The following is a 10913-nucleotide window of genomic DNA, read 5'->3' as shown; positions in this document are numbered from 1 at the left end:
AATGTGGCCCTTTAGAATGCCTTTTTTAATCTTTTTCTGTAGTTTCCAAATTTCTCTGGTCAACATGTATTATTATTTCAACAGCAAAAAAATAGTAACACAGTCAACTCAGATTCAAGTCTTATTTTGAATGGCTGAATCTCATTCTTAAATCTAAGCAATGTGAATGGAAAATTTTCTGTTTTTTCATGGCAAAGCCTCTAGACTAAAAGTTGCATGAGAGCCAGAAGCAAATCGATCTGCTCTTTGGTACCAACGCAACCACAGTGCTAACACGCTCAAAATTCAGTATATTATCATCTACTACACTGTTCTTAAATATCCTGAATGACTTGAGTGTAATATGATCTCCACCTAAAACAGACCAAACTCCACATATAATCTTTTAAAACAACAGTCAGTGAAAAGATAAGGGGCTTTAAAGACAAATATAACTGAGCATGATTCCCAGTGCCACCATTTTCAAGCTATGTCACACTGGCAAGTAACTTAATCTCTCTAGGCCTTCTTTTCCTCATACTCAAAATAGGGATTTTTATAGGATTTCTATCAGTGCTAGATAATGTATGAAAAACGGCCACCACAGAGCCAGGTACATAGTAGATATTCAACAACAGTAGCAACTGTGACTATTATAAGTAGTTACCATCTACATAGCAGACATCCTTAATGTAGGACAAAAGTAAAGACAGGAGGATGTCCAGGCGTTCAGCAACAGGATGTACCATCTGATCGAGCCTTTCGGGATCAGCCTTTGTTTCATGTTCAGTTTCTACGTCTTCGTCCTTTGAAGATAATGTAAAAACTGACATTAAAAAATTCGGCTAAGTAGTCTAGTGGGAAAATTCTTAGAAGTACTTATTTCCTTTAAAGGGTAAAACAAAGAAGATATATATACACCGTTCCAGGTAGGAGCTCTCAACCAGAGATGTGAATCAGATCCACCCATGGAATTCAAAAAAAAATAACGGGTCCAGAGCCACAGCCTCTGATTCTCATCTAGAAGACCCACATAGAGGGTGGCCATGCAAACGTCACAGATTTCCCCAACTCCTGGCACCCACTGTGAACCCAACTTAAGACATCGCCCCAGGTAGAGAAGTCCCGTGTTAAGGTATACAGCTTGTAAATAACAGAAATTAAACTAGAATGTTCCATTTATCACTTCTTCACAAACAATATAGGGTTTACAAACACAAACAGAAAGAACAAACGGAATAAAAGTGCAACGTACTTTACCAAACCCAAATTCAAAGCCTTGGAAAAAGACCAAACATTGCAAAAAGCAAGATGGCAGCAAACTACTTCATTTAAGAAATCAGTTTCAAGTTTGATGAACTACTAAAGCTTTGAAGAAGATGTGACACCACTAGCTGTCTGCCCACCCTCTGGAATTATGAGCAGTGCACATCTGCTTTCATTAATAAATGCTGACCATATTAAACAGGCCTTCTGTGGCATCTGTTCCAGTACTAGTTTGAGTTGCTATTTCCTCAGCATCTTCAATATCCTGCCGGGATGCATTCACCTATGTTTTAACAAAGAAAAAAAATAAAAACATTTAAAATACAACTAAGTTTTGGGGGGAACTGGAAATTCATCGAATACACATACTTTAAAGGTATCCAGCTTAGCACATAAGTCATTACACAATTAAAGTGCAAACCTATCAATTTGTCTGGGTCATGAAAGAATTTTAAAGATTAGAAATCAAGTCCCTTTATTACATACTGACACAAAGTCAATATCAACTGTGGTATTAGTTTAAATCAGACAGCTTCAACACACTCAACATTTATTCCAACACTAAATGTACTCTAAAATGTTCCTTCAGTACAGACCAGAGAAAGACCTCACAAAGATTATGTATGCAGCTGGCCGAAGAGGTTTAACTCCAAATGAGCAACCAGGTGGACTGCCCAACCTCCAGCTCTTCCTACGCCTGCCTTGGTACATCATCCTTCTCCCTTACAGTATCAATGGTCTCCCCCATCAACTCATTTCCTCAGTCCACACACCTTGTCTCCCCCAACCCTAACATATGCTTCATCCCCTCTTTACACCTTAAACTCTCACCGAGGTCTCTAACAGCCCCATTTCCTATCCATCCACACTCTCCTGAAATGCAGTGTCCCCTTCCACACTGACAAGGCAACAGATGACCTCCATATCACCAAATGCAACGACTTTTGCTTTCCTTTCTCTTTAAAAATGTCAGCAACATCTCATGCTGCTGACCAAACCCTTCCTTCTTCCACATCCTCCCTGCACGTCCACACTCGACTTCCCCCTCACTTCCAATCACACTTCCTCTCTGTCCTGTCCTAAACGGCGTCATTCCACAGGTTTGTGGCTCAATCCTCACCCGCAGGCGCTACAACTGCCTGCTGAGTATTCACCATCTAGCTTGCCCGCCTGCACCTCAATCCATCCAAAATGGAACTCATCTTCCACCTTCCTTCTGACTTTTCTTACTACTGTTAATGGCAACACCAAGATTCTGTTCCACAGGCAGCTGTCTCTGAAGGCCTCCTTTCCCCAGCCCCCTCTTTCTCCACTTACAACCTAGTCCCAAGGACCAGTTTACCTCTCCTCCACAATGTCACTAGAATCCACCACCTTCCTTCATTCCCACTAAACCTGACTGTAGGCCTCTATAAGGAACTTCAACATCACCTCCGTAGGAGTGCCTTCCCGACTCCCGACTGCATCGGGTTTTCCAGCTCATGATAATGCACGTGTTCCACTCACAACATTTACCACAACTGTACTCTTACATTGGTATGACTATCTAATTAACACCTTGTTCCCCAATGACAAGACAGGACTGTTTATAACTCCTAGTACATCAATGAATTTCAAGAAATGCACAGAAATGAATCAAAAGTGAAACTGTGGATACTTTTCCACTGCGGTTACTATTGTTTCACGTGCTGATTATAACAAATATATTTAATAAATGAAAATCAAGATTATTAAATACTTACATCCAACTTGAGTAGCTTTTCAATAACAAGCTCCAGAATTTCATGCCTCAAGGTTGGAAAATACACACTAATCCTTAGTAAGTTATGAACATAACATTCCTAAAACATAAAAAGATAAACATTTCAACACAGAATAAATGCTTCATAGCTGTGTAAGAAAAGCATCAATTATACAATCTTTAGTTCTAATTATTTAAATAGAAAAAAAGACGACCCAGTAACACAGAAACCATACTATTTACATACACGGTTTCTCCGTCTGTTGCTGTGTGGATGGGGAGAGAACACTGCAGTCCAGTATCATTAACCTAATTACATCCAGTAAACTAAATTTGTAATTTGAGTTTTTTAAAACAGGTTTGTTGAGATATAATTCATCTACAATTCGCCCATTTAGAGTGTACAAGTCAATGGTTTCTAGTATATTCAGGGTTATGCAACCATCACCACAATCAAGTTTAAAACATTTTCATCATCCTAAAAAGAAAATATATATATATTTTTAGTAAAGTATCCCCTGAATCCACAGCTCTAAGTGATTACTAGTAACTTTCTGTCTCTATGAATTTGTCTAGTCTATACATTTCACGTAAGTGGAATCTTTTTCTAATAAAAAAAAAATTTTATTATTAATTTTGAGTATACAGTACATTGTTTAGACATTTATATAATTTATACAATGATCCCGATTACTCTCTCTCTCCCCTCTGGCTCTCCACCTAGCCATTACATTACTGTTGACTGCATTCCCTATGCTGTGCTCTCTGTCCCCATGACCATCTATCAACTACTAATTTGTACTTTTTTAACCCTTCATTCCTTTCTCCTTGCCCCCAATGCCTCTCCTCTAAATGGAATATTAAAACATATGTTTTAACATAATGTTTTCAAACTCAATTCATGTTATAGTAAGTAAACCATTCCTTTTAATTGCCAAATAATATTCCATTGTGTAGACATACCCTGTCTATACAATTTCATCAGCTGATAAACACTGGGTAGTTTCCATATTCTGGTACTATGAATGCTGCTGCTTTCAACTTTCATGTAAGTTTTGTGTGGACATGTTTTCATTTCTCTTGGGTAGACACCCAGCAGAAGAAATGCTGGGTCATAGGGCAGTTGTTTAACCTTTCTGAGGACCTGTCAGACCGTCACAATCCGACCAGCTGCACCACTTCCCATTTTACATTCTCACCAGCAATGCCTAAGGGTTCTGATGTCTCCACATCCGCACCACCACCTGTTATCATCTGTCATTTAGAGCGGCGGTCCCCAACCTTTTTGGCACCAAGGGCCAGAGCTACTCTGAGAATCTAATGCCTGACAATCTGAGGTAGAGCTGAGGCAGTGCTGCTAGCGCCGGGGAGAGGCTGCAGACACAGATGAAGCTTTGCTCGCTCGCTTCCTGCTGTGCGTCCCAGTTCCTAACAGGCCACAGACCGGTAACAGGGGTCCCCTGATTTTGAAGACAGCCATCTAGTAGGTACAAGGTGGTATATCTCATTGTGGTCTGACTTGCATTGCCCTATGTCTAACAGCAAAGAGCTTTTCCTATGCTCAGTGGCCATGTGTATGTCTGTTTTGTAGAAACACCTATTCAGATCCTTTGCCCATTTTTAAATTGGGTTATTTACTTTTTTATTATTGAGTTATTAAGAGTACTTTATTCTAGATATAACCTTTATGAATATATAATTTGCAAATATTCTCTCCCATTATTTGAGTTGTCTTTTAACTTTCTTAAGGGTGTCCTATGAAGCACAACAGTTCTTAATTCTGATGAAGTCCAATTTATCTATTTTTTCTCTGGTTGTTTGTGCTTCAGGTGTCATATCTAGAAATTGTTGCCTAATCCAAGGTCACAAAAATTTTAACTCATGTTTTCTTCTAAGTTTTTTTTAGCTTTTACATTTAGGTCTTTTATCCATTTTGAGTTCATTTCTGCATATAAGGAGGGGTCCTAATTCATTTTTTACATGTATATCCACTAGTCCCAGAACCATTTGTTAAAAAGACTATTCTTTTCCCCATTATCTTTTACAATTGGTTTTTCTATGTTGACCTTATATCCTGTAACCATGCTGAACTCTTTTATTAGCTTGAAGACTGTTTTTGTTGATTCCTTAGGATTTTTCTACATTAAGATTATGTCACCTGCAAAAAGAAGTGGAACTTCTTCCTTTCCAATCTGGATGCCTTTCTCTTTTCTTGCCTAACTGCTCTGGCTAGAACCTCTAATAGAATACTGAACCAAAGTAGAGAAGCAGACAGCCTTGTTTCATTTCTCATCTTAGGGGAAAGCTTTCGGTCTTTCACCTCTGTGTTTTTCATAGATCTCCTTCACCAGATTGAAAAGTTCCCTTCTGTTTTTATCATGAAAGGGTTTTGGTTTTGTCAAATGCCTTTTCTGCATCTATTGAAATGATCGCGTAGGTTTTGTCATTTATTCTACTGACATGGTATGTAATATTAATTGATTTGGGGGTATTAAATCAACCTTGTATTCCCAAGATAAACTTTACTTGGTCGTGGTGCATAATTCTTTTTATATGTTGCTAGCTTCAGTTTTCTAGTATTTTGCTGAGAATTTCTGCATCTATACTTATAAAAGATACAAGGTTTATAATATTCCACTTGAAGTAGACTATCACAAACATTAACAAAATTTATCAACTCTTTATTTAATACTTACAATACCTTCCTTAGGAAAAAACAATCTATGCTTAGGCGAGAACCACTATTATTAATTGAAAACTACACAAATGATCTAAAACTCGAAAAAGAAAAAGTAAAAAACTTAAAAAGAATTCATCTATAAAAGGCTCTGCTTTCATATTTAAATAAGGCATGTTTACAATTAGGAATATATGAACTAGTATCTTCTAGTAATCTTTATCTGTAATAATCGAGGCCTTTTAGATGTTACTGAAATGGACCCTGACCTTGGTTTGCACATAGGAATAAAAGGCAGCAGCACTGGGGACCCTAATCACTTGCTAAGGAAGGAATATGAGTCAAAATCCTTAGACCTAACATCGTTTAAAACTAAATCACACAAAATGGCCTTTCCATTATTTTCCTCATGAAAAGATTTCTTACCAATGTTCTCTCTGATTTTCGAACAAATGGAAATTTTTCCACCAGGATTGGCATAAGAAACCATGGTGTCCTAGTTTAAAAAAAAAAAAAAAAAAAAAATCAATGAATTCATGTCAACTGAGTTTCTTAGAAGGTAACATTTCCATTCTAAGAGCAAATATAAATACGAGAGGCAAATGGTTAAGTCCTACCACAAGCAACTGGAACTTAAATGCATAGCTTTGGAGAAAATCTGTAGTAACTTAGGAGAAAATAAGCTGCTACTAACTTTGGTATCAATAGCACATTAAAAGGGAATTTGTTCTTCTACAAAAGCAGTAAACAGCATTAGTTTAAAATCTAAACATTTCCTACTACACACAGATACTGTTTTAGAAAGAAGAAAAAATGATCAACTTGGGCTTTTTTTTTAAGTTAGCAATAAACTTACAGAAGGTACTCAGGTCGACCCCCTCACCTAAAAGCTTTCCTTAAAACTTCAATTTTTATTTATATGGCATGACACAAACAGTGGTTTCTCACTGAAAATTTTGGATATCTTGACAATAAAAGCGAATTCCAACACTATACATAATTTGGCGGAGAATTTGCATACAAGTTTTAAAAAATAAAAACAATGAATAGAGAAGTGAAATGCCATTTTTTTTTTGCAGACTGAGAAGTTACATCAACAGGCTACAAAAACATGCAGGATACAACTTGAGTTTGAATGCTGTGAACATTCTGTAATTTTCTACTAATTGATTACAATTTTCTTGAGATTTAAACATCATTATTCAAACTTAGTAATAAAAGTATACTCACGAAGGGACATATCTTGCTATTATTTGCAAGGCCCTGTGACATGTGTCAAAATTTGCAGGAAGATCTGTAAGATGAAAAGTGAAGAGTATGAGCAACAAAATAAAATTGAAAACTAAAAACGTACGTACTAGAAGCTAAAACCATGTGCTAACCAAACTGAATTACTTATCAGGAGAAAAATAATTTTGAAACTTTTCTCCATAGCCAACTATCAATGAAGACTAAATAAACTAATTATATAAGTAATGTATTAAAGGCAACTGATTGCATGTTAGTGCTCAAAATAACAAAGATTCCATGAAAGGTTGCCTCTTGCTGCAGTCTAACTATTAGAATAGGTACTGGAGTTGCCAGTAAACTTGATTATTCAGCATGCATTCTCTAAGAAACAGCAGGCATCTTTTGCTTACATTTGCTTGATACTTACTATCATCTTCGTCATCAGAATCTGAAACATCTATGTCACCTTCCTTAATGACCACTCGGGCTTTTGAGGGAAAAACAAAATATGTTAGTTATTCTTCTATCATTGACTTAAGCAAGCAACAGCTACACAGAAAAGTGATTTTTCCATTGTCCAAACTAGTACAATGATTAAATTTACAATCGGGAGATGTGGAGGGGAGTCAAATAACTTTACAGTTTTGAAACAGCTAAAATCTCCTAAGTTCTAAGACTTTGTAAGAAGCTCACTAAAAAATAAAATTGCAATCCATAAAAATCACAGCAGCAAACAAATCTAGACACTTCCACAGAGGTCATTATAGGGAGCAGACATGGACCAGAACTGCTACCAACATGCATCCTGGAATACTCCATGGTGGCACAAACTCCAAAGTGTACTGGGAAGTACACTTTAATAAAGAGGTATTTAAAAAGTACAAAACAAAAAGCAAGCAAAGAAGAACCACTTACGAGGTACAAAATGAGAAGCAATCATGCTTAGACATGGTCTAAGGAAGACAGTCTGTGCTGATACAAGATTACCAAGAAAAGCCAAATACTCCTCCACCACTGTCTGACTTCTGTTCAACCACTGTAATCTCTAGAGACAGAAGGAAGAGAAAGATAAAAGAAACATTTTACTGCCACAACATATACTATTTTCAAAGTACTAAATCATATATTCGTCAGAGAAATAAATGGTGAACTTACCAAGAGAATACTGATAAGCTGCTCGAAGTCTTTGGTTAAGTACATGATGGAGGAACGGAATTCCAGCAGCCAGTTAATGATCTGGTCATCCTTAAGTTAAACAAAGAAAGGTACTCTGAAAATCACAAATCTTTGAAAACAACAGAGAAAGATGATATCTATCTTGTATGAATCATCTACTTATAATACTTAAATTAGATAAAAATACACACACTTGGATTTAGGCCAAAATTTCTTAGTTTGTATCAAACTGGAAAAAGATGTTACAATAAATTTTCCCATTTTAGAAAAATAAAATGTAATGACTCTTATATACAAGAAAAATAATTAAATGCAATATTTCATTCTCACTGTTTGCCCTAAAAAAGTGAAAAAAACCTCAAATGTTGATACCTGGGATTTTTTAAAACTACAAAATTATAGCAGATTCAGATATTATGAGACCACAAGGCCCCACAGGTATCTCCATCTCTTCAATAGTCGTGCTGATGTGCAAGCATGTTGATAACATTCCATCTCAGCTTATTCACTAGTCGTAAATGAATATAAGTTTTTCTCAACCCAACCTGTAACTGAGTTTAAACGTATTAAGATGTATATTAATATAAACAATGGTTCCACTACTCCCTGAAATATTTTTCAGGCAATAAAATTACTCTTCACAACTTTTAGTGACATGGAAAAAACTGCTAAATAAAAAAAAAAAGAAACAAGCCATGAATAAAATATAATACCAGTTACGTAAAATAAAGATACTGTTTGTATTCATGCATATATATAACATACACGATAAAATAAAAGCCCCTATCTTTGAAAGAAAATGGTTAATGCTAATTAAGACTCAGCAGAGGAAAGAAATATAAACAAAGCAATACAGTGTGGTACCTATAGGAATAGACTATTAACAGACAGAGTTGTACCTCCAGTCAGAGACTACTTATAAGGAGTAGCATTTAGTGAGATCACACCAGGTGCTGCGCATTGTGCTCAATGACATACATATATATTTCTTCCTAATCCTAACAACGCTGCAAAAGGATTAGTGTTATTCAATTTTATAGTTGAGGAAAATGAGGCAAAGAGAATTTTAATAAACAACCTAACCAAGAAGCCAATTAAGAACCAGGTTCAAGTGGGTCTGTCTGTGTCAAAGCCTATGCCCCGCCCACTCTCCCACAATGCCCTGATCCACCTGTTCTCAACTTTCATTCAACCACTGAGTCCTTTCTATGAGCTATGTGACTAACTTCAAACTTCAATGGAATTGACCATTTTCTGATGAAACACCAAGTAAGCTGGCAGTAAAATTAAATCACAACTTATTTTTACTACGATAATTTCATGTCCACAACCGTTAAGAGTAGCATTAATGGTGGCTCACCACTGCATGCAGCAGAGATGAGCTAAGTTAGTGCAAATAAAAAGGAGTTAGCTTGATCCTATCTCTTTTCCATTTAAAAAAAAAAGGTGTAACAAAATTATAAGGATAGCATTTAAACTGCTCCATTTTTTAAAGTAAACCAGTCACAGACTTTGTTGCTTTAGAACTGTACTATTATCTGAAGCAAATTTCTTGCAACACCCCTCTGAACTAACATGGACACGACTCATGTGATATCAGTATGTCAAGATGCCCAAATGGGAAGTGCTGATATAAAATACAGTGGAATACAGAGAAAATGGTCCTTTGTACCTGTGGAAGAAAGCAAAGGTCAGGGAAACTTTAAGCGGGAAGTGATGCTTCTACTGTCTTTAAACAGTGAGTATTCTCTGGGGGCTATATTCTTTACGGAGAGAAAATTACATTTTCAAACAACCAAAAGTAGTTCAGTATGGCTAGAGTATATAATGAGCAAGCCAACAGATAAATCTGGGGAGCACTGTGGAGCCAGATAAGTCACTGAAGTCCCTGCAAGCTATATCTGCAATTAGAGAGATCTGCTGGAAGTGTGGAGAATGGACTGAACGAACCACCATGTGCTGGAGAGAACCAGGAAAAGTTCCATTAGAGAAGATGACATTTCAGCTAGACATCAAAATCTAGAAGTTTTGTAGATTACAATAAAAATCAGACAGTCCGACTTACGGTTTGACTTAAAATTTTACGACTGTCCAGTAGTGAGAAAGACATATACATTCAGCAGAAACAGTACTTCAAATATTGAATTTTGATCTTTTCCCAGCTAGCGATATGTGTCACAATGCTCTCATGAAGCTGGGCAATGGTAGCGAGATGATTTTGCCCAATTATAGGATAATGTAAGTGTTCTGAGCACATTTAAAGTAGGCTAGGCTAAGCTCTAGTATTTGGTAGGTGTATTAAATCCGTTTTTGACTTACAGTATTTTCAATTTATAATGGGTTTATCAGGACTTAACCCCATCTTTAAGTCCAGGAGCACCCGTAATAGTAAATGTTAATATAGTACTTCCTTTGTGCCAGGCACTGTTCTAAGACTTTAACATTCATTTAATTCATTTAATCCTTACAACCACTCCATGAGGCAGGCACTACCATTGGCTCCCATTTTATAGAGAGACAGTGAAGCACAGAGTGTGGTAATCTGCCTTTGGCCACAAAGCTTAGAAGGAAGGGAGGCCACGTAGCTAGATACAGAACACCTTTGCAGCCAGAAAGAAAAGGCATATACAAAAGCATAAAGATAAAAAAAGTGGCAAATTCATGGAATAAAGTATCTGGTGAGGCTGAACGTAAGAAAAAATGTTACGAGCCATGCAAAGAAGCTGGTCTTCTATTCTTCAGTGGGCATGAAGTTTTTCAGTAGGGCAATGGCATGTTTAGCATGTGCTTCAGAGGTGATTTAGGCTGCGCTACTGAGGATAGAGAGGGAGGGAGAGGAGAGAG

General features: G+C 36.7%; 1 protein-coding gene across 1 annotated transcript in view; it reads right to left on the bottom strand.

Moving 5' to 3' along the window:
• RRN3 (RRN3 homolog, RNA polymerase I transcription factor) overlaps positions 1–10913 on the bottom strand; it is a 26747-nt gene that overhangs the window by 11345 nt on the left and 4489 nt on the right. The window contains exons 4-11 of the mRNA XM_006910899.3: positions 8049–8138; positions 7809–7938; positions 7321–7380; positions 6894–6957; positions 6090–6159; positions 2988–3086; positions 1436–1528; positions 647–785 (exon numbers count right to left, since the gene is read on the bottom strand). Of these exons, the coding sequence (XP_006910961.1) occupies positions 647–785; positions 1436–1528; positions 2988–3086; positions 6090–6159; positions 6894–6957; positions 7321–7380; positions 7809–7938; positions 8049–8138 (745 nt within the window). The remainder of the gene's footprint in view (positions 1–646; positions 786–1435; positions 1529–2987; positions 3087–6089; positions 6160–6893; positions 6958–7320; positions 7381–7808; positions 7939–8048; positions 8139–10913) is intronic.

The sequence above is a fragment of the Pteropus alecto genome, unplaced genomic scaffold (genome assembly GCF_000325575.1).
Source record: "Pteropus alecto unplaced genomic scaffold, ASM32557v1 scaffold34, whole genome shotgun sequence".
Lineage (NCBI taxonomy): Eukaryota > Metazoa > Chordata > Mammalia > Chiroptera > Pteropodidae > Pteropus > Pteropus alecto.
Note: the sequence above shows the minus strand (reverse complement) of the source record. Positions and strands in the feature narration are given on the sequence as shown.